This window comes from Artemia franciscana, chromosome 9, assembly GCF_032884065.1.
Source record: "Artemia franciscana chromosome 9, ASM3288406v1, whole genome shotgun sequence".
Classification (NCBI taxonomy): domain Eukaryota; kingdom Metazoa; phylum Arthropoda; class Branchiopoda; order Anostraca; family Artemiidae; genus Artemia; species Artemia franciscana.
Window position 1 is genome coordinate 18536887 of NC_088871.1, and position 27930 is coordinate 18564816.

Sequence of the window (27930 nt, forward strand, 5' to 3'; positions counted from 1 at the left end):
CAGGGATTCCATGCCCCCAAAAGCCCCGGGGTATGGAAGGTAAATTATGCGATTTATCCATTATTTAAATGCAGGATTTATAAAAGCCTAATAGACCAAACTGTTTGACTGGGCGATTTGACCTTGGGACGTCGGGCGACAGCAAGATCAGTCAAGCCTCTGACAATACTTGATAAAACGCGGGAAGACGCGACAGAAGTTTCTTTGGTTAATCTTGTGATTTCTTGACGATGAATAAGAATCTCTTCAACCTCTTGGATGGGAGGGTGGCCAAACATCCTAAGTCTCATTGAGGCTTCAGCAAATACAGAATTAGTTCTAAGAAAGGGGCAGAGGGGGGTTGGAGTGGAAGTAGAAACTTATATTTAATCCCTTTTGATTCTCAGGAAAATTTCTGGTTCATACTATTACTATGAAAGTGACGAATAACATTAAACCCTAAAATGACCAGAATTAATTCCGTATAGGATTCCGTAGAGGTTTGAAAATTAATGTTAAGAAGACAAGTCGCTAGGGCTATGAACAAGTAAAGATGAAAAGTTGACGTTGGGTAACGAAAAGAATGATCAAGTAGACAACTTCACTTACCTTGGTAGTATTGTTAGTAAAGACGGTGGGAGCAGTGAAGATGTTAATAATAGAATAGCCAAGGCTCAAGGCTCGAGGTGTTTTTTCACAGTTGAAAAAAGTTTGGAAGAATAAGAAGATAAGTCTGCGAACCAAGATTAGAATATTGAAAGCTACAATGATGATAATGGTCAAATATGGCTTTGAAGAATGAGAGCTCCAAAAAACGGACGAAGATTTGTTAGACATTTTCCAAAAAAAAATCAAACAGTAGGATGCACAAAAAAAGCAGGTTCTGTTCCTGTGCGGGTGTAAAGAAGGAGGATTTGAATAGATTGGGATGGAGGAGGAGCGTGCGTAGCTGTGTTAACCTCAAACAGCTTGGTGCTATGGTGAGCTGTTAGTAATAGTAGTGGTATAGAAGGGCGGTTGCCCCTTCCTCATCTCGAAATCCCCCTCAAAGTCATAAAAACTTCAGAGGATGCTCTTCGATCGGAAGTTGAGGGCTATAGTCCATTTTTTAAAATCGAAAGTAGGCAAAGACCCAGCAGCCCTTGTCCCAGAACCAATTTTGGTATCTGGTCTTTTTTTATAGAAAGTGAAAATGATCACTCATTTATGGTGTTTCTTTGGAAAAAAAATTACACAATTACCAACATTTATAGATTAGGGGTTTAAACACCTACAATAGAGTTCTCTACTTGTTCTGTAGTTAGGGAGGGAGGCAGATGCCTAGAACAGTGCATTTTAATACCAAAGCGTCCTAACACTCATTCAGCTTTCAGTTGAAGACAGAATTGGTGTTAAGGGAGAGGCACAGGGTGTAGAGGTACATTTTGATATACAACCCCTCGTGATTTCCGAGAATATTTCTGGTCCACGGTATTATAATAAAAGTAAAGAGTAACATAAACTGCAAAATGAGCTCATACCCATCCTAATACTCAGCCTTCCCCTATTGAGCCTCCATCCCCTTTGGAGGATGCTCATCCGATCACAAATTGAGAAACCTAGTCCTTTTGAAAGTAATTAGACATCAACCAGCCCCTGTTCATGCACCGTTTTCGATACCTGGTCCTTTTTTATATCTGGAAAATCATCACACATCCATGATCCTTCTTTGGAAAAAAAAAAAAAATACACTACTCCAAACATTTGTAAACGTGTGCTTTAAACCTCTACAGTAGATTTCTCTGGCTGTTTTATAGTTCGGAAGGGTGCCCCAGAGAGTGAATTTTAACGTCAAAACATCTTAACTCTCATTGAGCCTCCAGGTGAATACAGAAATAGTTCTAAGGAAGAGGCATGAGGGGGAGGGATGGAGGTAGAAATTGATATTTAATTCGTCTTGATTCTTGGAAATATTTCTAGTCTACACTGCTATTATGAAAGTAAAGATTAACATTAAGCCTAAAATGAACAGAACATATTTAGTGTAGAAGGGGGGCTGCCACTTCCTCATTACCGACCTCCCCCTAATGATCGTAGAAACTTGGGTGATGCTCAATTTATCGTGAATTGAGAATGCTGGTCCTTTTTATAAGGTGAAAGTGGTTGAAGACCACCCAGACCCTATCCTTAAAATGTTTTCATACTATATATATATATATATATATATATATATATATATATATATATATATATATATATATATATATATATATATATATATATATATATGTATATATATATATATATATATATATATATGTATATATATATATATATGTATATATATATATATATATATATATATATATATATATATATATATATATATGTATATATATATATATATATGTATATATATATATATATATATATATATATATATATATATATATATATATATATATATATATATATACATATATATATATATATATATATATATTGGGACCAGTCGGCGAATATATTGGGACCGCCTTGCCCCATCTAGTGGCACGTGATAGGCTTCTATATATTATGGATTCTATATGGAGGAATATATATCAGGGTTCGGACAGGTCGGTTCGTTTCAAATTATAGGCTCTTCCTATTTTTATAGGGTTTCCCGGCCCAAATATAGGCCAATTATAGGATTCGGAAGTCCTCGGGATGAGATCTGTGGTAGATGACGTGGGATGCTTGGTCACATAAATTACCAAGTTTCATCCTGATCCCTCCAATCTAAGCGTTTTCCATGATTTTAGGTCCCCCCAAATTCCCCCCAATGTCACCAGATCCGGTCGGGATTTAAAATAAGAGCTTTGAGACCCAATATCCTTCTAAATATCAAATTTCATTGAGATCCGATCACCCGTTCGTAAGTTAAAAATACCTAATTTTTTCTAATTTTTCAGAATCAACTCCCCCCCCCAAACTACCCCAAAGAGAGCGGATCCGTTCTGATTATGTCAATCATGTATCTAAGACTTGTGCTTATTTTTCCCACCAAGTTTCAGCCCGACCCCTCCAATCTAAGCGTTTTCCATGATTCTAGGTCACCCCAAACTCCCTCCAATGTCACCAGATCCGGTCGGGATTTAAAATAAGAGCTTTGAGACACGATATCCTTCTAAATATCAAATTTCATTGGGATCCGATCACCCATTCGTAAGTTAAAAATACCTCATTTTTTCTAATTTTCAGAATCAACCCCCCCCCCCTCCCATCTACCCCAAAGAGAGCGGATCCGTTCTGGTTATGTCAATCATGTATCTAGAATTTGTTCTTATTTTCCCCACCAAGTTTCAGCCCAATCCCTCCACTCTAAGTGTTTTCCAAGATTTTAGGTTTCCCCCTCCAACTCCCCCAATGTCACCAGATCCAGTCGGGATTTAAAATAACAGCTCTGAGACACGATATCCTTCCAAACATCAAATTTCATTGAGATCTGATCAACCGTTCGTAAGTTAAAAATACTTCATTTTTCTATTTTTTCTGAATTAACGGGCCACCCACTCCCCCCAGATGGTCAAATCGGGAAAACGACTATTTCTAATTTAATCTGGTCAAGTTTCTGATACGCCTGCCAAATTTCATCGTCCTAGCTTACCTGGAAGTGCCTAAAGTAGCAAAACCAGCACCGACAGACAGACAGACCGACAGAATTTGCGATTGCTATATGTCACTTGGTTAATACCAAGTGCCATAAAAATCCTATGCTACAATGAGATTAACCGAACAGACGGACCCAAAGGATGATGAGACGATAAACGATAAAAAGCCGATTCCGACAATCTTCCATGCAGGAGGGCCAACTTTGCACTTATATCAGGGACATCAAACTTACGAATTATCTTACCATTGCTATACCAAGGGGGAAGATAAAGTAAAAATTTACAATATCTGATATAAAAAGTCCGAATCTGATTAAAATCATTTTTCTTTATAAGGGGATAAAGACCAGATAGATAAAGGACATATTGATCACAGAATGTAGCATATAGCCTACCCAGTGCACGTCTATTACACTTCCCTCGATTAGCAACTATCTTAGAATAGCCCATTTGAATAACTGGGCCGTATTCACATCAGCCAGCCAGCGATCAGCCAGGAAACACATAAATCGCAAGAACTCCAGTCTCATTAAGCAGAGACTGCTAGCCTATATACTGATCTTTGCTCATTTCGGACAGGCCCAACATGACAAAAAAACAAAACATAGGCTACTAAGTCAACACAACAGCATAGCCCAGGCAGAAGCAGCTTACTAAGCCCAACACAAAGCATTAGTTAAGTTCAAAAAGCTCAACAGCTGTAATTAATTATCAATCTACACCAAAAGACAGAAAATTGCAAATCATGAGCAATGTTCTTAGTGCTCTTCCCCAGAAAATATAGGAATAATAGGATTTTAGCCAAAATATAGGCATTTTATAGGAGTGCATTAAAATATAGGAATTTTTTGGAATTTATAGGCGAGTCCGAACACTGATATATATATATATATATATATATATATATATATATATATATATATATATATATATATATATACATACATATATATATATATATATATATATATATATATATATATATATACATTATATATATATATATATATATATATATATATATATATATATATATATATATATATATATATATATACTAGCTGTTGGGGTGGCGCTTCGCGCCACCCCAACACCTAGTTGGTGGGGGCGCTTCGCGCCCCCCCAAGCCCCCCCGCGCGCGTAAGTCGTTACGCGCCATATTAGTTACGCGCCATTGTAGTTGTGTCCCTATGTCCCACCTGTGAATATAGATAGATATATATATATATATATATATATATATATATATATATATATATATATATATATATATATATATATATATGTTTTTAACTACGTAAAACTTGCGAATATACAACATTCTTTGCTGTCCCATTGTCTGTGCATATAAATAGATTGTCAGGTTTACCGACTCTTGAACATGCAACATATAATGGTCCATGGGAAAACAATCCGTATTCAGATCTATACCTCATGATTCTGATGATTGCCCTTGAGCTTTGTTGATGGGGATTGCTAATCGACCATTCCCTAAGTCGCCATCGTCATTTATATATCCCCCTGTGCACCCCGGCGTCCCCTTTGTAGTTATGTCCCTGTGTCCCGGTCGTCATTTGTGTCCCGGTGTTCCAGTCTGAGATTTCTCTTTGAGTGTCCCGGGCGTCATTTATATTCCTTGTGTCCCGGTGTCCCGGTCGTCATTTATATCCCCCTCTGCCCCCCGGCGTCCCCATTGTAGTTGTGTCCCTGTGTCCCGGTCGTCATTTATATTCCCTGTGTCCCGGTCGTCATTTGTATCCCGGTGTCCCGGTCTGTATATACATTCGTTTTTTAGTTTTGTTTTTCTCCTTTATTTTTTTCCTTTTTTCTTTTTTTTCTTTTTTAGTTTATTTAGATTTTTAGATTTTTTAGTTTTTTTTATTAGTTTTTAGTTTTTTTGTAGTTTTTACCATTTTTTTAGTTTTTTTATTTTTTTTTTTTACTTATGTCCTGGTCGTCATTTATACTCCCTGTGTCCCGGTCGTCATTTGTATTTTTTTTTAGTTTTTTAGCTTTTTTAGTTTTTTTTCTTTTTAATTTTTTTTGTAGTTTTTACCTTTTTTAGTTTTTTTTTTCTTCTTTTGTATTAGTGTGAAATAATTCAGACGTCATATGCGGACAAACACGACGTCACTCGACAGACAGACAGACAGACATAACCCACAAACAACTTATTTTTATATATATTTATTCCTATTTTTTTAGTTTTCTTTTTCTCTTTTATTTTTCAGTTTTTTCCTTTTTTTTAGTTTTTTTCTTTTTTAGTTTTTAGTTTTTTTTAGTTTTTTACCTTTTTTTAGTTTTTTTTAGTTTTTTTAGTTTTTGCCTTTTTTTATTTTTTTCAGTTTTTTTTTTAGTTATTAGATTTTTACCTTTTTTTAGTTTTTTTTTAGTTTTTTAGCTTTTTTAGTTTTTTTTTCTTTTTAGTTTTTTTTTGTAGTTTTTACCTTTTTTAGTTTTTTTCTTCTTTTGTATTAGTGTGAAATAATTCAGACGTCATATGCAGACAAACATGACGTCACCTGATCTACAGATCCACAGATCCACACACAGACAACTTATTTTTATATATATACTAGCTGTTGGGGTGGCGCTTCGCGCCCCCCCAACACCTAGTTGGTGGGGGCGCTTCGCGCCCCCCCAAGCCCCCCCGCGCGCGTAAGTCGTTACGCGCCATATTAGTTACGCGCCATTGTAGTTGTGTCCCTATGTCCCACCTGTGAATATATATATATATATATATATATATATATATATATATATATATGTTTTTAACTACGTAAAACTTGCGAATATACATTTTTTAGTTTTTTAGATTTTTTAGTTTTTTTATTAGTTTTTAGTTTTTTTTTGTAGTTTTTGCCTTTTTTTAGTTTTTTCAGTTTTTTTTAGTTTTTAGTTTTTTACCTTTTTTTAGTTTTTTTTAGTTTTTTAGCTTTTTTAGTTTTTTTTTTCTTTTTAGTTTTTTTTTGTAGTTTTTACCTTTTTTAGTTTTTTTTTCTTATTTTGTATTAGTGTGAAATAATTCAGACGTCATATGCGGACAAACATGACGTCACCTGATCCATCCACAGATCCACACACAGACAACTTATTTTTATATATATAGATATATATATATATATATATATATATATATATATATATATATATATATATATATATATATATATATATATAAGAAAAATTGAACAATAAACTCTTTTATTACCTGAATAGTTTCCTCACGTTCAGTTTCACCTAATGCATGAATAGTTTCGTCTAGAACACGCAAAAGCAAGGGCAGTAGCTGCAGCAGTTCTTCGCCAAGAGGGGAAGTCGACGCTCGTACAATCATTTTCAGCATTCGAAAAACAGCACCTAGGTTAGCTTGAATAAAGAAGCTTATTATACATATTTTTTTTTAAAATAGTATTCAAACATAATCTGGCTAACTTAGGGGCATATGCAGGAAGACCATAGGTGGGCTTAAAACTACCCACAACCAAGACGTGCTTAACAAGTTTTCTTAAATAACTCATATTTTTGTCTATTTCAGTAGTTAACTCGTAGCCTATCTAGTTGCGCATTTAGGGTTTTCGTTTGGGGCACCAGCTAAAAGCTACCAGAAGTCCAAAAACTTTTCAGCAAGATAGTATATTTCTGTCATAGTCTCCCTTTTAGCTTATCTATTACCATTCTCCAAAAAAGACCGAATAACAAGTTCAATTAACCAAACTGAAGAACTCTAATCTTACTAGTCTTTGAATCAGATTAAAACAACATAAGCACTGCAATGATCCTTATTTTTTGATCCGTCTTGATTTCATCCAGAAGTCGCTTAAAACATACAAAAAAATATCCACCTTGACATTGCATTCGATAGAGATACGTGCACGACTATTCAATCTACCCTCTAAAGTCTGATTTTGGAGGTATGTTTTAAGCTGGTTTACCGTGCTAAATGAACGCTCTACAGACATTGTTTTAACACGGAGAATACAATCAAGAGTGAATGTACAGTTGGAAAAAAGTTGTAGTTGCACGCACCAAGAGTTTCAGAAGCTTTATTGGGATGATGACATTCGCCTAAAGATCTCTATTTGCCTTGCCAGACAATTAGCTCCGCAAGGAGGCTAGTCTAGAAGGAACAGAACTGCTCATATTTTTGGAGCTTTGTCGAAACCTCAGCTAATACAACATCAACAATAAAACGATGGAGCAGAAGTTGGATTTGAAATGCTACAGCTTGGTGGTTAAAAAAAAAATCTCATATCGAGATCTTTACATAGCTGCCCTAGATATGTCGAAAAGACAAAATCTTTGTAATAAGAGAAATGTCTGAACAGAAGAATCACCAACGTTGGCGTCTTGGTATTAAGGTCGTTGTCCCAACGCATTCAACTATCTGCACTGCTATTGTTTAAACCAGACAAGCTACTACCTTCATTAAAGCTAATTCCAACCAACTTGTTCGTGTCTAATCCAAACTCTAAGCAGAGTCTAATAATCTACTTTGCAAGATCTAGGCCAGTCAAAGTCATTTGCAGTGTCAAAACACAAAAACTCTCTTCTATTTGATGATCGTCATAATAACAGACGACAAGAATAAACTGTTCTTTTGAAGTTACATCATTCATCTCATAAGCCACTAACGAAAAAATACTTCACAATTTTCACTTTTCCTGAATGCCATTGCCTACACTATCTATGAGATCATCCACTTGAAGAGACGCTTTTAGTGGATGATTCGAAATGCTCCCATAATTTTGTGTTCCATCAATCAATCACCAATCACAACAGCTCTCAGAATGCTCCTTCATTTCAGACACTTTTTTTTTAATGAGATCCCTTTTTTCAAGGAGACCCCGCAGGACTAGTTCTTAAAAACCACAAAATAAAGCAGCCTGGACGATTGATCTTAATATTTCTTGTTTTTAATTCTTTCCTCGTTATTTTCCAAATTCAATTTCTGGTAAAATGGAACGTTTTTTTCCTTCTTGTATTTCGCTAAACATCATAGATTTTTGTACTGCAGCAACATGATAATGTCTTTCATCATGATACTTGCAGAATTTATGGAATGTACCTTTTTCAGAAGGACTGAACACCAGCCATGAATACTTTTGGAGCCATTTATCTAGAAAACGACGACCTTTTGTCACTAAACCCTTTGCATTCTGGTTAATGATTTCACGGAATTCAAAGACATTTTCTGATTTTCAGTGCAAACACTTCAAGTCCAACTTTCGATTATCAAAAATCTAGTCAGTTGTAACAGGACTGCTAACTAATGTCAAACAGTGTGATTATAGGCACAGTGACTGAGGAGTCTTCTGTCTTCTAAGGTTTCTTGGTGTATTTCATGAAAGGGATTATTACAGCTTTGGCTTTGAAGTTGATCTAGTGTCTTAGGCAATTAACTTTAAAAGTTGGTTCAATTCACAAATTTCTTAACTAAAGCATTTAAATATTTTTGAGAGATTGAAACACAGAATATAAGATTTTTCATTCAATGACTTTCTCTTACGTCCTGTTTGCTTTATGCTAATTTGACTTTTTTTTAACAGAGGTCTTACATCTTTCTCTGACTACAAACAAAAAACAATCTAATTCATATTCTTCAATTTTATTGAAATTTAATTGTATTTCATATCCTTAAATTCCAGAACAGGTTTTCAATTCTTGTAGCCTTCACAGCTGCATAATTATTAGCCTTGTTTCATTTTTGTTTGATTTTTAAGCTAATTCCAAGACGAGATAAGAGAACTGGCCTCAGAGTCACTGTTCCCGAATCTTTTCAAGATTATAGAGTTTATAGGAATAAGCTAAATTCAATTATAAGACATGAGAAGAGAAAATTTTATAATGGTAAATTCCTGAAATATAAATCTGATATGAGAAAGACATGGCAAATGATAAATAGAAGAGTACGTCCTCATAATCGTAAGAGTACTAGTGTTGAGTGCCTGGAAATAAATGGGGAAAAAATTACACAACCTAAAGATATTTTAAATACTTTGGGAGATTATTTTAGTAATATTGCTTTTAGACTTGCATAGACTATGAGTACACAGTTGAATTCCCCTATCATTGCAGGTAATGAGCAACATGCGGAAAGAATGTCTACTTTTTCTGAGATTGCGCCTCATGAGATAAAAAAAAATATTATGAAGCTTAAGCAAAGTTTTTCTGCAGATGAATTTCGTATTTCAGTGCAAATTGTTAAACAGGTAGCGTCGAGCATTTCCCCTTTATTGGCACATATTTTTAATCTATCACTTACACATGGGATTTTTCCTGAGCTTCTAAAAAAAAAAGCAAATGTTATGACATTACCTAAAGCCGGTAATTCAACTGATTATTCAGATTATAGAGGTATTCCTTTGCTTTCAGTTTATAGTAAAATTTTGAAAAAAATTGCGAATAGTCAACTACAAAAACATTTATTTGATAATAAGATATTACACACTTCTCGATCTGGGTTTATAAAGGGAAAGTCAGCTGAACTGGCGATTAATGAACTTTTATTGAATATGGATGATTCAGTAGATTGTGATCAACATGCTTGGGCAGTTTTCCTTGATATCGCTAAAGCGTTTGACACTGTAAATCATTCTTTGCTTCTTACGAAACTTAAGTCTTACAGATTTTCAACACGAACTGTTAATTTTTTTGCATCTTATCTTTCTGGGAGACGACTAGAATGTATTGATAAATCCCGGGATCTTCGTTCAGATACTTTCAAGATTAATTACGGAGTACCTAGGGCTCTGTACTTGGGCCTGTTTTATTTCTTCTTTTTATAAATGATTTACCGGATGTTCTGCCTGTTTGCAAAATTATTATGTTTGCTGATGATGTATTAATTTTTTCCTCTCACCGGGACTTAGCAGTTCTTTTCAAAAACCTTGAATGCACATTACAAGGTGTATCTTTTTGGTACTCAAGGGATTTACTAGCTCTTAATGAGAAAAAATACCAATTTATGTTGTTTTCGCAAACTGGATCGGTCATTTCAGGTGGATTTCTCTTTTGTTGAATGGTCTTGAATTAAAAAGGGTTGATCAGTTTAAATACCTTGGTGTTATTTTAGATGAAAATTTGTCGTTTCACAAACATGTGAAAACACTATCGTTAAAAATTTCCCAAAATATTGGAATTCTATCACGTTTTCGTTATTTTTTTCCGAAAAATATTCTAAAATCAATTTATTATTCTTTTGTTCACCCATATTTTCGTTATTGTATTTCTGTTTGGGCTTCTGCTTTTCCATCTGTACTTAAATCTCTCCAAATACTTCAGAATAAAGCAATGAGAATTCTTTTTAAAGTCTCATGCCCTTTTTTGCTTTAATGCATGTTCTTGATGATGCGGAAAGAAGTAGATCCCATATTATCCTTTGTGCTTTAGATGTTGCTCGAGCTTTCGACTCTTGCATTTTTTCCCATTTTTTTCTTGAAGCGCATAAAAGAGGGGTAAATTTTTGTATAGTAAAATGCCTTCTGTATATGTACCATCACCTAAAGGCAAAGTTAAAGGGGGTATCTTCCCTTTTTGATATTCTGAAAGGTGTCCGACAAGGTGGCCTTACCTCACCTTCTTTATTTAGTAACTCTATTTTACCTGCCCAAAATTCTGTTAATTTTAGTTGTATTCACCATGGATTTAACTTGTCTTTAATAACTTTTGCAGATGACGTTTTGAATCTAAGTCGTGCTTTTAGTGGATGTGAAAACGTGTTTAATCAGCTTTATAATGAATATAAAGATATTGGGCTTTGTTGAAAAAACTGCTGTTGTAGCTTTCAATTTTAAAGAGACGAATGGCCCTGTTTTTTTGTCTTTAGCTAATGCTCAAGTCCCCCTCTCTCAAAAATCAGTTTACCTTGGAATGTCTATTGGAAAAAATATGAAGGAAACTGTGAAATTACCCCCTGAAAATTTGAAGAGAAAACTGAGAATTGCTTATTCTTCAATTGTATCTAATATTAAACACGTAGATAAATTAAATCTTGCGAAAATTTATAATAGCCTTGTTGTAACTCATCTCCTTTCTCTTTGTCCAATTTGGCAGTTTTTTAGTGAACATCAAAAACTATCTGTTCGTAGAGTATATTTTCGTTATGCTAAATTCCTTCTCAGTTACCCTCCTTGGACTAGAAATAGTTACTTAATGAATAAATTCCACCTAGTTTCGCCTATAGTATAACAGTTCAAAATAGGGATGAAAACTTTTAATCAACAGTGAACAGATATAAAATTTTTAACTGGATATTTCGAACACATATACAGTATTGACACATATATCAGCAGTTTACTGCTGATGATGAACACTGTATATGTGTTCGAAATATCCAGTTAAAAATTGTATATGTGTTCACTGTCGATTAAAAGGTTTCATCCCTATTTTGAACTGTTATACTTTCATCATGAAAAGGCAGCGTGGTCTTCGAAGTTATCTAGTTTCGCCTATATGTGTTATTGATAAAAGGCTACATGATTTTCGTTCTTCTATGTCGATAGTATATCATCCATGGTCAGCATTATTTATTTAACTGTTTGTTGGTGTTGATCTGTATTTATTTATAGCTTTTTTTCTCTTATTATTCCATCGTATGGGCGTTTCGCCTCCTTTTTTTGTAGATGGGTTATAAATAAATTAAACTGATTGGAATTGAGCATGGATCTTCAGTTAGACACTCATAAGGGAATTCAGGAATATATTATTTGGATCAACTTCATGCAATTTCTATTTCTAATATTTGTCATGATTATTTATATAATAGTTTACCTTCAAATTTCTCGAGTATTTTTTCAACTAATTCCCTATTTCATGATTATCCAACCACTCATCGTTCACATTTTTCGCGTGAATTTTGTCCTACGTCAAGAGCGGGTTTCAGCATCCGTCATACTGGGTCAAAAATTTTGAACTCAATTCCAGTATCAGTACGAAAATGTAGCAATAAGCGAGAATTTTTAAAGTTAGTAAAAAAAATTTAACGACGCTGTGATAAAAATATTTTTTTCAGAAATAATGAACTTACTATTTATTAAAAAATTACAAAACATAGTCGCAAAGTTGAAATTTATTAAAATGATTGGGTGCGAGGATTAAAGGTATGACGGATTTATATGTAAGTTATGACGGGTTTTCAAATATTTAAATAAATAACAAATGAGTAGTTGATGCGTGTTTAATGTGTTGCGGGGAACTATTTTTTTTGTATATTTAGGTTGATGCTGTAGGCTTGTATTTACTTAGGTTTGATTTATTTTTATTTTGTCAGAGCTAAAGTATGTAACACAGTCAATGCTAATTTTTATTTTCGTAGTGTAGGTAACATTGTCAGTGCTAAAGTATGCCACCAGGCATGTGCACTGGTTTGTCATATTTATGTACGTAATTGTTGCAAATAAAAATTATCTATCTATCTATCTATCTTAGGAGAAAAGACTTGGTTAAAAAAAAATGGGAAAATGTACCAAGGCTTCAGAAGATAGGGGACGAAAAATCGCAACAATGGTTGCCCAATAATCTGTTCTTGCATACCCTGTTTCATCAACAACCCTCCTCGCTGATTCAACAACAATTTTATGGCACAGATTATTGGTTAAAGCGAGCGACGATGGTGCGAGCTGTTTTTTTTTAGTTATGAGATCAGAAAGTTGGTAATTATAAAGCAGCCTCTGCAACTCCCATTCTTGTATCCGCCACCATTTCACCCCATCTTTCCCAATAATATAAAAACCATCTCCTTTATATGTGTTTAGAATTTGAGGAAAACCGACCAGTTAGAAAATCAGCAGATTCATTTCATAAAGCTACTAAGAACTGGAAATAAGAATAAGGAAATAAGAACTCTCTCTCTCTCTCTAAAAAAAAAAACTACGCTGTGCGCGTAGCTTCTCCAATAAATTAAAGATTTATGGCGGCCGCTTTATAGCTTCGAAATGTTTTAAGAATTTCGTAACTTCTCTGAAATATTTAAGGAAGTTAGCTACGATTAGGATTTACAAGTAAACTATTCTTTTAAAACTTAAAACAAAATAAGGTATTTAAACTGTTCTTGAAGTTTTCATGTTGGCTAACGTAGTTGACAATGTTTATAGATCTACACCCTATAGAAAACTGATCGCAACGAGCGTTAATACAATAGGACTAATCTGTTTCATTCTTAATGTTCAATCTTTCCCGGGTGTTTAAAAACGGGAAAAAAGGAAAATGATGCATAAAGCTACAATGAAAATGGCCATTCATCAATAATCCCTTTGATTGGATTAATTTTGGAAGAAACGACATTAGCCAAATAAGTACTACCCTTGGCTTAACAACTGGAACAGCGCCATCTTCACCAACTACATGCAATGCTTAAAAAAAAAAAAAAATAACAGACTGTAGATGGTTTCGCTTCACCATTAAAATACTTTACAATATATATTGCACTTTATTTTTAAATATCACTGATTCACATCAAGTCAAATACAAGCATAGAAGCTTATGCAACTTTCAACCTGATCAAACGTAACCACAATAAATATGAAATAAGACTTGTCAGAGACTCGAGCAAAGGGACGGAATTACCGAACGAATGACAATTCTTGCCTAAGATCGTGGGAGATATCTTAAAAGTGTAGGATCTAGACCTAGACAGATAAAAATGCGTTCTGAGACCATACTTGCTAAGCATTACGTACAAAATCAAGAAAAGCAATAATAAATGAAAAGAGAAAAAATCAAATAGGTGAAAAAACGAGGTTTTTGTCAACCAGTAGCAAAATATGCAAGACAAAAATCAAGCAAATATTTCGACAAGGACCTCCGCCAAGTCGTCCTCAGTTCTAAAAAAAAAACAGAAAAAGGGGAAAAAAAAAACAACAACAAAATCTAACCTTCTGAAGTGAACTATGCAAAAGGAGAAACGACACTGAATCAAAAAACAAAACCAACCTAAGAACAATGAAAGAGAAGCTACCAGTTAGATTGAATAATTATCCTTTGCCTTGCAACAGATTTTGCCTGTCTACAATATCGGTTTTTAGTCGATTATCAATTTTTTAATTAGTTTTTAATTAGACTTTAATAAGTTTTCGATTAGACTTGGCGAATTTACTAAAAGAGTCTTTTAATATTAAATTGTCATAAATTGGGCCTGAGGAAATATCTCCAGTGTCTCTATTTATAGCCAAATTTCTGTTTCTATATATTTTTTTATTTCAATTGTCTCTTTAAAAGATTGCAGTAGGCCATTTACGGTAAATATTAAAGTTGCCTCTTCAAAAAGAATTTACATGACTACGTGAACATACTTTTAGAACCCTGTCGACTAAAGAAATTACTACCCCTCTTTTCGTAGAAGGAGGGTGATTTGACGAGAGATGTAGAAAATTTTTCTGCAGGTTAGGTTTTGTTCATGTTATTTTTTTCTTTTTCTATTTTTTTTTAGCACTGAGGACGACTTGGCGGAGGTCCTTGTCGAAATATTTACTTGATTTTCGTCTTTCATATTTTGCTACTGGCTGACAAAATCCTCGTTTTTTCACCTATTTGATCTGTAAGAAGAGAAATTTTATTGGAGCGCATCATTTCCAATATACTATCGAACATAAAATCAAGAGGACTGCTGAGAAAAAGACATTAAACTCTTAAAAAAAGTTTCTTTGGGAATTTTCGGCGTCCAAGCCCCTTGGCCTCCCTCTAAATCCACCACTGGTTGTATCCCCCCTCTAGAAAAAAGAACAAAAAGAGAGAAAAGAGATGATCACAATTTTACTCTTTTCAACTACATTTCCATGCTTATAGTTACTACCATATTTGAAAGGATTTAAAGAATATAAATCTTTAGTTAATCTTCTCTACCAAATAAATATTTTTACTTTTAGCCCCTTATCATAATATCATATATTTAGATCCACCAACGTTTTTCTTTGATTTTCAGAATAAAATGAATTGAAAAACCTTTTTATGACGATTTTAACAAAAGACTTAATAAAAATTTTTTAATATGCACGATGAAAGCATCGTTAATTCATTTTTAGAAAAAGAGGAGAAAAAACCATAGCTATATTTATCAGCGAATGGTCTAATAACAAGCTTATTTAATATATTCAAAAAAGAAGAAAGAGAGAGAAAGAGAAAGAAAAAAGCAATTCACGTACCTTTTAAATTTCCATTTTTACTTGAGCGAACCTGAAGTAGTTGAACTAAGGCAGGAACCAGGATTGTCTGTATACTAGCTAGAACCTCGGGTATTTTCACCAGTTTTTCAATTATCTCTTCAATAGTGTCAATTATAATCCGATCTAAAAAGCAAAAAAGGTTCTATATGTCTGATTCAGAGAAATGGTGGTCTCAAACCGTAAATTGAACCTGTCACTGGCTTGGTACAGTTTTCACTCTCATTTACACCAATATCGGGGGAACAAGCTTAGTTTGATGAAGTAAAATTTAAACAAATCAACGGTGTCTGACTAATCCCCCCCTCTGTCGTGGGAATGTGTATCCCCCATCCCCACATTCAAACAAAAAGAAAATTTCATCTTATTTTTCTTGATTTAGCGTTTTTTTCAAAAATGCAAAAAGGAAAGTATTTTTCAAACTCTAGGTGCGAAATTTCCCCTCCAATTGGCATCCCCGATAAGTACATAAGCTAAAAAATAGTACCATAATTCTGGTTTCCATATAATAAATGGCATGGGATTCCACAAATGATAATAATTGAAGGTAGCCCAAAATAATAATAATAATAATGAAAAAAAAATTTGTAAAAGAATAAACAGTCCCAGGGTATATTATGACATAGCTAATTTACATATCTAATTTTGTGTACAAAAATCACAATTTTAGCAATAAACACTCACTTTCTTCTTTGCCTGGTCTTTCAGTAAAAAAAAAAAGAAAAAAAAAAAAAGACGGCTGACTTGCTAATCATTATTCAGGAAATGTTTTAAGTTCTAATCATTATAGGAACTTATTTCTCCTCGTCTTAGGTTTTAATATCATGGGACCAAGCTTTGCTTGGTGAAAGTTGAACAAAAAGACGGTGTCCGGCACGCCCCCATCTAACGTTCTTGTCCGTTCGTGACTTGGTTCCAAGCAATTTAGAGAACAAACAAACCTAATTTACTAGAAATTAAATGCAAAATAATAATGCTTCTACTTGAATATCTTCCTAAAACCTCTTTCAAAATTCAATTGAATTGATCTGTTGAGAAAAATGAAAAAAAAAGTTCATAAAAATCCCCCTTCCCCACGAGATCTTGAATCCAACTCTGATGAAGACGGAATACAAGTTTTCACTAAATGATCATGCCTGAATTTATATTTCAAGTCTTATTCATAGGTCAGGTTAAACTTAACTTACAAATCCCCGTCAGGTAAAATAGAAGACATACATACAATAGAGTTCTTGCTAGGGGAAAAGGAATTATTGAGAAAATTAAAAAGGAAAACTTTTTTCTGTTTTTAACCTGTCAAAATGAAGACCCCTTTCGATTCCGGAATACTTTCTGTTCGTTTTAAGTTTTAATATTACTATTTACTTAATTTTTTTATTTTGTTAGTTTAATCAATTATGTGAATTATAAATTATGGACTTTGCTAATAGCTTACAAAACTAGTTCTGATCTTCAAAATAAAGCTCTAAAATACACTTTAAAACTAATCTGAAGCTAATTTATGTAGTATGCAAATGCAAAAGACAAACCAACTCCGATGGTGGAAAAGGGTGATAGAAATATTTATCGGATACTTTAATTACGAAGTTGTTGTTTCTAAAAGAAAAATATTCTCTTGTGTATGGAAGACAAGGCAAGGTAGATTATGATATCAAACATCCCTATTTCAAATACTTCAGGGAGGGAGACAAGAGGACGGGACTTATTTTAAAGAAAGAAAAATTGATGTCCATGGCCGATGTCACAAGCCGAAGAATTACAAACGCCAGCAATAAAAAAATTAAGAATGAGACCAAATAGAAAGAAGGGATGATCAAATGTTTTGCTTTTCATATTTTCGTGATTGACAGGAACGGTTATTGTTAGTTTCTTAATCATTTTTTTTTTATTTTTACTGTTTTTTCGGGCGAGGTGGAAAACACCTACTTTTACTACAAGGTCTATCATGCAAATTAAAAATTTCGAACGGTTAACTCCGATAAAATGTTAGTTCTGCATAAAACACAAAACTTAGCTTTTAATAGAAAAATAATCCAACAGAAAGTTCTAAGTATTTGAAAATTGTAGTAATATTGAGCAACAGTTTTAAATGGTTTCTAGACTAATTTTCTAAGTTTTAAACAATCATAACTTTTGAAAAGGAGATTTCTAAAACCTCTTCTGGTTAAAATGTACTTCCCAGAAAAAATATAATTTAAAACATACCATTCATAAAAATTACCACCGACGAGTTTGAAGAAGGATCTCAAAATCAGTGTGACTGATCCTTCCCCTATTGGAAATTGGTGTAGCTTAGAAATGGTAAGAGATAAAGATTAAAACCTTTTTTTCAATTCGGATATCATGAAACGGAACAGAAAAATTCCTCCTCAAAATATAAAATTCTTAGCAGTGGCTGTTCTGGTCTCTCTTGCACCCGGGGCAAAACCTTAAATAGCATCGATTCTCCTGTCTTTCAAAAAATTTTCAGGCCAAATTTTACCCAAGTTAACATTTATAGCACGATGACTAGTACCCTCTTTGTCCCTCCCCAAGAACAGTTTCTGGTTCTTAGTAGACCCCAAGAAGAGAAATAGATATCCTCACTATGGAGCAAAAACTAATACTAGACGAAACTGTCCTAGCTTTGGAGTTCAACATCTTAGGGATCATGTCGGGGTTGTAATGAATAGAGGATTATCCCCTCGGCGGCTTAAGATAGATATTATCCACCTCTTCTAGTCTTCATAAAGTAACTTCGTGAAAGTTCATGACGAAATCCTGCCATCCTAATTTTGGGGGATTTTTCATATTTTCGATCTCGACTGAACTTTTACAATTTTTAATGCGAATCATGAGTATGGAAGAGCAGGAGACTACCCACGATCTTGCCATCAGTATATTTACAAGATGAGATTGTCCAATCTTAGACAAACTCCATGAGCATTAAGAGATTGTGTCCTAGCTGCTCTTTTTGGTCTGAACACAATCTGCCATCTGCAAGCAAAGGAGGCCCCAAGATTGTTGCTATTAGGACGTGTAGTAGAAGAGCGAGCAGGATTAATCTATCTCGTGTTGACCGAGAGAGGTAGAACCAAAGTCATAAGTCTAAAAGGTCCCAAAAACGAACTTTGAGAGAGGGATATGCTTCCTACATGTTTGTTATCAGAACCTATACAAGAAGGGACGGTAAGATCTCTACAAACATTCCTATTGAGTCAGAGCTGGTGTTCTCCTTGTGCCTAGACTTATCCAACCTCCGAGGAAAGAACAAAGAGGGTATCTAAATATTCGTCCTCAGAACATCTCACAGAGGCGGCTGTTAGATCTCAACCGAACCTGGTTAGAACTATAAGCTGGTGTCTTTCTTGTACTATTTTTCAGAACCAATGCTACAAAGGCCGGAATTTTTGTAATCACGATATCCACCAGAATAGGTTGTCAGGTATCAACATAATCTGGTAGAAAGCAAAAGCCTATTTCTACATTGCACATTTTTATGAACCAGACCTGATCTGCGGTAAACGTAACCATTTTCGTAACCTTTGGCTTTCGCAGCAAACACATCTCGAAGAAAAGGTAGAAACTTTGGAGCGCTTGCTGCAGTGAAAGCTTGATCGAGTGCCATCAATCTTGGAAATACTTCTATGATCAGAGGGAGGAATTCCCCTTCGGGATACTGGTTAGCTATACCAACTAGAGTGTCCATTAATGTTGGTAGATATGGCAATATTTCGGCAGTTTGTTTTCTATCTTCAAGGTGTCGACAAAGGTCATATATTGTTCTGAAATAGAGATATATTATAATAAAATCCTATGAATTATTCGAAAGATAAAGAAATTACAACGAAAATTGTACTGTGCTTGACATTCACTTTTGTGTACATTTCTAAATGCACATGAGTTTCACCTGGCAGAAAGAAGGCTCAAATTACAATGCTATTTCGCAACTCAACCTCAATTATAATCCAATATAATACTATTTTGGCCTTGTTTGATATGTGACGATTCTGCTTCTCTATTGTTAGGTTTACTGAAATTTTAAAGAGACTACTAATAAAAGCTATTGAGAAAATATACCAGTGTCAGAATAGATGATTAAATAAAGTCTAAGTCAACCCTTTGGAGAAAAGAATTTTCATCTTAAAGATGAAAAACTAGATGGACAGGGATATAAGGACTTCGAGACACCTTAAAATAAAATTATGAAGCTTATGAGGAAGTATGTCAGCTAATTTCCATCTTTTCACATTTATAATCATTTATAACAGCATATTTACAGTTGGAAATGTTGTAAAATCGGGAACTAAAATAGAGTGAGCGATAGATAGGAGCTTACAAAATAATTCTAAAAAACTCAAACGTAGAGAGAATTTAACCACTTTTTTGAAAGCAGAAAAAGAAAAGAGAGAAAGAGATGATTATATTCATAATAAGAAATAAAATTAAAATAATCATAACAACGAAAAAGGGCACCCTATCTCATTCTTTTGGCACCAGGGAAAAATCCAGAGATAACTCAACTTTAACCTCAAGAGGAATTTTGAGAAAAAAGGGTTGGGACTACTTCCAACGGTATTTTTACCATTTATCAAATTTCTTAGCTACTAGGTATATTTTTAGATTCGAATAATTTTTACTGGTTATTATTATTAACAAAACTATCAAGCGTTGGGAGTAGACACATTGGATTCCATTTAAATTAATGAAATTGCTTTTCGACAAATAATTGAAACTTAAATTTCAGATACGATTTGCAAAAGGTTAAAAAAAGCTTAAAAAAGAAGAATTTATACATAAAAATGGTTTTAACATATTTGCAGCATTAGGAATAAAATTGTTCGAAAGTAAAATTATGCCTCAGCTCGTTTACACTTTTATCAGAAATTTCACTAATAACACAAGAGAGAATATCGCTGAGGTGTCATGCACACCTCGTATCTCATAATTTGAAAACGACTTCCAGAGCAAAAAAAAATCAAAATAGAGTAATGTTTGTGTGTGTTTTTTTTTCTTGTAATTGATTTTTTCAGGCTGACCCCATAGACCAAGCTGTCGAAGAACATTGGGAGAGGGATCATTAAGCAGAACTGAGAAGTTCTAGTGCCCTTTGTAGATGACATTAATTTCAAAAACTTTTTCCACAAATAAGTTTTTCAAAGAAAAGTAAAGAGCTCCAATAAGACAAAAATGAGCAGAAATGAAGTCAAATAATCTTCCAAGCGTATAACTACCACAAACTACCATTAATAAATAAATGAAACTCAAAATAAACAGAAATTGCAATAAATGACAGAGTCAAATTCAAATGACCGAAAATTAACATGAGTTAACAACCCCATCCCTTCTCAAGACAGAACATAATTTGCATTTCACTGAAAAAAAAAAAAAAAACAGATGACCGTGGATTGTCAGCAGCATTTATTTTTTCAAATTTCATTAATTTTTCATTTATTAAATTAAAAAAGTGAAAAGATTTGAAATTTATTTTGTTTTCAGTAAAGTTCGTTCAATCGGGTTTAAGTGCAAATTATACTCTGGTCTTGAGAAGGGATGGGGGTTGTAAGCCCTACTCATGTTAATTTTTGCTTGTTTTGAGTTGAAATTGGTCATTTGTTGCAATTCAAAATTAAAAGTTCTGGAGCACTTTTTAAGAGTAAAAAGATATTGGAGAGCAACCAGCCTCCGCCCAACCCCATTCATTTTACAAACGCATCCAGTCAAAATTCTGAGACTGCCATTTTGTTCAGCATGGTAGAACGGTTCAGAGATTATGTCTTTAGAGATATTCAGTATGTCAACTCCCCACAATTATGCAAGTGGTCAATTATGTTTTCAAACTAAATTAAAAGGCAGTTTGTTTATGGTTGCCAATAAGAAACATCAGCAATTTATCGAGAACGACTGGGGCATTAAGTTGAAACTTTCGGGGCTACTACTATTACTACCTTTGCTCGTACAATTTTAATAAATCAAAAGAGTGCAAGCGTATCCAGGTAGTTAAAGAGCATAGATATAATTTTTTGGAAACGGTATTAATTTTTATTTCAGGACTAATTGAGAAGGTATAAAATTCAACTAGACAATAGTATTTGTGATAGGATTAAAGATTGTTGAAAAGGTTTCTTCAACATACAAATGGCAAGTGAAACTATGGATTCTAATAGAAAAAAAAAATACTACGAATTTTTTCCATGAAAACGACTATATCAATAAAACCGAACAAAAATTAATTTTAAAAACTTTAAAATTTAGCTCCTTTATAAGTTACAATCATAATTCTCTGAAAGGCTCACCTGAATGTCTTTTCGGAAAGTAAAGGTCAAACATACATACCTTTCTCGATAACATATACTATATGTAAGCAATGAAAGAATTGCCTAAATTACAGCCCTTGCCCTGGGGGTTGTGAGGGGGTTGACATCATCATAATTACGGGATCTTTTAGCAATACTGAAGAAAATAAATGTCTGAAAATTTTTATTATATGTTTCTTTTGGAAAACAATAGCCATGGGGGAGGGTGGGATGATTCCCCTCAATTCTCATTTGACTCTGAAAAGAGCACGTTGCCGCTTACGTAAGGCAACGGGAAACTTTTTCGAGGTCAAGATTGCCGCCACAGATTGCTCTTTCCATCGAATTCTATAAGACAATCGGAGGTCACCTTCTTCAAAGTGAAAGTTACACAACTCCCAATTTCCAATCCAATGAGCCCTATCCAAAGTTGATACGACCATCCATTCCATAAAAAACTTGTAAAACCGTGCATAGCTTACGAGATTCCTTGCCTCAGGAATCTCGTGGATTGTTTCAACCCTAGAGTCTTTATTATTTGTTCTCTGGACTGTTTTTTTACAAAATGGCTACATCACAATTTCAATCAGGTACGTTTGGGTAAAATAGGGCGTGAGGGGGGGGGTCTAGCTGCCATCTATCCCTTTGACTCGTGAAAGGGAACTAGAACTTTCCATTTTCGATTAAACAAGCCTCCTCAGAAGCTTGTAGGACAAGACTTTGCAGGAAAATCTATACACCTTCGGGGCACAACTTACAACCCTTTCTCCCAGATTCTGAGAGATCGTTTCAACCCCGAAGGCCTTGCTATATGATGTTTTGACTATTTTGAGCAAAATCACTCTCTCAAAATTTTTATCAGATGTATTTGGGTAAAAGAGGAAGTAGCGGAGTGGGGAGGGTAGGCTAAGAGCGCTCCTATCACTTTTGACTATTAAAAATGACACTACGACTTCTGATTTCTAATTGAATAAGTTACGTCTGAATTTTATACTCATATAAGGTTATCTCAAAATTTTGGTCGGAAGCATTTGGGGAAAAAAGGGCACGGGGAGGGGCTCTTTGCCGTCCGGTCATTATTGACTTTTAAAAAGGGAACTAGAATTTTTTATCTTACGTTGAATGAGCCTTCCTGCAAATCTATGTGACCACCCTTTCCAGAAAAAGCCTTAAATGTTAGCAATAGGCACCTAGCATAGATTATAGCCCCTGCCCTGAGGGTCGTGGGGGGATTGTCATCCCCAAAGACATAATTACTGGGTATTTCAAATATTCCAAAGAAAATAGCTATCTCAGAATTTTGGTTGGATGTGTTTGGAAAACGATGGGCGTGGGAGGGGGGCTGGTTGCCCTTTAATCAAATTCGACTATTAAAAATGGCACTGAAACTTCTGGTTTCTAATCCAATGCATCGCCTAAAAAGTTTTTACGACCACCCTTTCCATACGAGAGCTAAGAGCCCATATGGCACTTGTGACGAGGTCGGAAGAGCCAAGAGCCAAGAGCACATATGGTATGAGCTCTAGCAAAATTCTAAGAATCAATAGATTGCTTTAAAAGGAAAATCACAGGCTTAATCCCGGTCGGGATTTAAAATAAGAGCTCTGAGTCACGAGTCCTTCTAAATATCAAAATTCATTAAGATCAGATCACCCACTCGTAAGTTAAAAAATACCTCAATTTTTCGAATTTTTCCTCTCCCTTCAGCGTCGAATCGGAGAAAACGACTTTATTAAGTTAATTCTTGCTGCTCCTTGACACACCTACCATTTTTCATCGTCCTAGCATTTCCAGAAGAACCAAAATTGCCAAAGCACTGAACCCCACCACCTAACTCCACCAAAGAGAGCGGATCCAGTCCGGTTACGTCAATCACGTATCTACGAAATTTATAAGCGTTTTCCAAGATTTCCAGTTTCCCCCTCCATCTCCCCCCCAATGTCAAAAGATCTGGTCGGGATTTGAAATGAGAGCTCTGAGACATGACTTTCTTCTAAATATCAATTTTCATTATGATCCAGTCACCCGTATTTAAGCTAAAAATACCTCAATTTTTCTGATTTTTCCAAATTAACAATCCCCAGCTCCCTCAAAGAGAACGGATCCTACCAATTATGTCAACCTCGTATGCTTATTCTTCCCATCAAGTTTCATCCCGATCTCTCCACTCTAAGGGTTTTCCAAGATTTATGTTTCTCCCCTCCAGCCCTCTATGTCCCCGGATCCGATTCAAATTGAAAATGGAGCATCTGAGACATAAGATACTTCTACACATCAAGTTTCATTAAGATCCGATCATCCATTCGTAAGATACCTCGATTTTCACGTTTTCGAAGAATTCTGATTTCCCCCTCCAACTCCCTTCAATGTCACCGGATCTGGTCGAGATTTAAAATGAGAGTTCTAAAGCACAAGATACTTCTAGATATCAAACTTCATTAAGATCTGATCTCCCGTTCGTAAGTTACAATTACCTCATTTTTTCTAATTTTTCTTGGACTTGTGCTTATTTTTTCCGCCTAGTTTCATCCTGATCTCTCCACTTTAAGCGTTTTCCAAGATTTCCACCCCCCCCCCCTAATGACACTGGATCCGGTCGGGATTTAAAATAAGAGATCTGAGTTTCGAGGTCCTTTTAAATGTGAAATTTTATTAAGATACGATCACTCTCTCGTATGTCAAAAATGCCTATTTTTTCTAATTTTTTAAGAACTAACCCTCCCCCAACTCCCCCAAAGAGAGCTGATCCGTTCCAGTTATGTCAATCCCGTACTTAGGACTTGTGCTGATTTTTCCCACCAAGTTTCATCCCGATCCCTCCACTCTAAGCGTTTTCAAAGATTTTAGGTCCCCCAAACTTCCCCTTCACCGGATCCAGTCAGGATTTTAAATAAGAACTCTGAGACACGATATCCTTCTAAACATCAAATTTCATTAAGATCCGATCACTCCTTCATAAGTTAACAATACCTCATTTGATTTAATTTTTTAGAATGAACCCTCCTCCCCTAACTTCCCCAAAGAGAGCGAATCCGTTCCGGTTATTTCAATCATGTATCTAGGACTTATGATTATTTTTACCACCAAATTTCATCCCAATCCCTCAACTCTAAGCGTTTTCCGAGATTTTAGGTTCCGCCCTCAATTACCCCGAATGTCACCGGATCCAGTCGGGATTTAAAATAAAAGCTCTGAGACACGGTATTCTTCCAAACTTCAAATTTCATTAAGATCCGATCACTCCTTTGTAAGTTATAAATGCCTCATTTTTTCTAATTTTCAGAATTACCCCCCACCCCCCCCAAACACAGCGGATCCGTTCTGGTTACGTCAATCACGTATCTAAGACTTCTGCTTATTTTCCCCACCAAGTTTCATCCCGAACCCTCCATTCTAAGCGTTTTCCAAGAATTTAAGTTCCCCCCCAATTTCCCCAAATGTCACCAGATCTGGTCAGGATTTGAAATAAGAGCTCTGAGATACGACATCTTTCCAAACATCAAATTTCATCAAGATCCCATCACCCATTCGTAAGTTAAAAATACTTTATTTTTTCTATTTTTCTGAATTAACCGGTTAATACCAAGTACAATAAAAAACCTTGTATGCCCCAGGGCATAACTTATAACTCCTGCCCTGAGGGCTGTGGGGGGAGGGGTTGTAATATTGGAAGACATAATTACTGGACCTTTCAACTTAGCTGAACAATACGGATATCTCAAAATTTTGATTGGATGTACTTGTGGACATGATGTATGGTGAGAGGGGGGGCACTGGTTGCCCTCCAATCAATTTCGACTATTTATGTTACGACTATTAAATGTTACTGGAACTTCTGATTTCCAATCCAATGAGCCCACTCAAAAATTAATACGATTACCCTTTCCATAAGAGCCTTACATACCCCGGGGCATAAGTTGCAACGCTTCCTCCGAGGGTTGTGGGGAGGGGTTGTAACATTCAAAGATATAATTAAAGGGCCCTTTAAATACTCTGATCAAAATGACGACCTCAAAATTTTGATTGGGTGTACTTGGGTAAATGGTGGGCGTGGGCGAGGGGTGTCGTTTGCACTTGCCAATAGCTTTCGACTATTAACAAGAGCTAAGAGCTCATATGGCACTTGTGACGAGGTCGGAAGAGCCAAGAGCTCATATGTAATAAGCTCTAGCAAAATTAAGAGAATCAATAGATTGATTTAAAAGAAAAACCAGAGGCTTAATGCCGATTAGGATTTAAAATAATAGCTCTGAGTCACGAGGTTCTTCTAAATATCAAAATTCATTTAGATCCGATCACCCACTCTTAAGTTAAAAATACCTCAATTTTTCTAATTTTTCCTCTCCCTTCAGCCCCCCCCCCAGATGGTCGAATCGGAGAAAACAACTTTATCAAGTCAATTTGTGCTGCTCCCTGACACGCCTACCTATTATCATCGTCCTACCATGTCCAGAAGCACCAAACTCGTCAAATCACTGAACCCCACCCCCTCAACTCCCCCACAGAGAGCGGATCCAGTCCGGTTATGTCAATCATGTATCTACGACATTAGATTATTCTACCCACCAAGTTTCATCCTGATCTACTCTAAGTGTTCCATCTAAGCGTTTCTCTCCACTCTAAGCGTTTTCCAAGATTTCCGGTTTTCCCTTCCGACTCCCCCAAATGTCAACAGATCTTGTCGGGATTTGAAATGAGAGCTCTGAGACATGAGTTCCTTCTAAATATCAAATTTCATTAAGTTCGGTCACCCGTTCTTAAGTTAAAAACACCTCCATTTTTCTAATTTTTCCAAATTAACAGCCCCCAGCTCACCCAAAGAGAACACGTTCCAATTGCGTCAATCACGTATCTATAACTTGTGCTTATTCTTCCCATTAAGTTTCATCCCAATCTTTCCACTCTAAGCGTTTTTAAAGATTTCTGTTTCCTCCCTCCAACCCATTATGCACCCGGATCCGATTCGAATTGAAAATGGAGCATCTGAGACATAAGATTCTGCTATATCAAGTTTGATTAGGATCCGATCACCCATTCATAAGATACCTCAATTTTCACGTTTTCCAAGACTTTCGGTTTCCTCCTCCAACTCCTCCCAATGTCACCGGATCTAGTCGGGATTTAAAATAAGAGTTATAAAGCATAAGATCCTTCTAAATATCAAATTTCATTAAGATCTGATCAGCTCTTCATAAGTTAAAAATACCTCATTTTTTCTAATTTTCCCGAATTGCTCGCCTCCCCCAACTCCACCAAAGAGAGCGGATCCGCTCCGGTTATGTCAGTCACATATCTTGGACTTGTGCTTATTCTTCCCACCAAATTTCATCCTGATCTCTCCGCTTTATCCAGTCGAGATGTAAAACAAAGATATCTGAGTTCCGAGATCCTTCTAAATATGAAATATCATTAACATCCGATCACTCCTTCGTAAGTTAAAAATACCTCATGTTTTTAAATTTTACAGAACTAGCCCCCCCCCCATCTCCCCTAAAGAGAGCTGCTCCGTTCCGGTTATGTCAATCACGTGTCTAGGACTTGTGCTTATTTTTCCCACCAAGTTTCATGCCAATCCTTCCACTCTAAGCGTTTTCCAGGATTTTAGGTCCCCCCCACTCCCCCAATGTCACCAGACCCGGTCGGAATTTAAAATAAGAGCTCTGAGACACAGTATCCTTCCAAACATCAAATTTCATTAAGATCCGATCATCCGTTCGTAAGTTAAAAATACTTCATCTTTCTATTTTTTCCGAATTAACCTGCCCCCACTCCCCCCCCCCAGATGGTCAAATCGGGGAAATGACTATTTCCAATTTAATCTGGTCCGGTCCCTGATATGCCTGCCAAATTTCCTGCCTAGCTTATCTGGAAGTGCCTAAACTAGCAAAA

At 35.3% G+C, this 27930-nt stretch overlaps 1 protein-coding gene across 1 annotated transcript in view; it reads right to left on the reverse strand.

The window, feature by feature from the left end:
- Positions 1 to 27930, reverse strand: part of LOC136031093 (importin-9-like) — a gene marked incomplete in the record, with an annotated part of 117031 nt that overhangs the window by 32870 nt on the left and 56231 nt on the right. Inside the window, 3 exon segments of the mRNA XM_065710375.1 lie at positions 6820 to 6977; positions 15749 to 15892; positions 19256 to 19530. Of these exon segments, the coding sequence (XP_065566447.1) occupies positions 6820 to 6977; positions 15749 to 15892; positions 19256 to 19530 (577 nt within the window).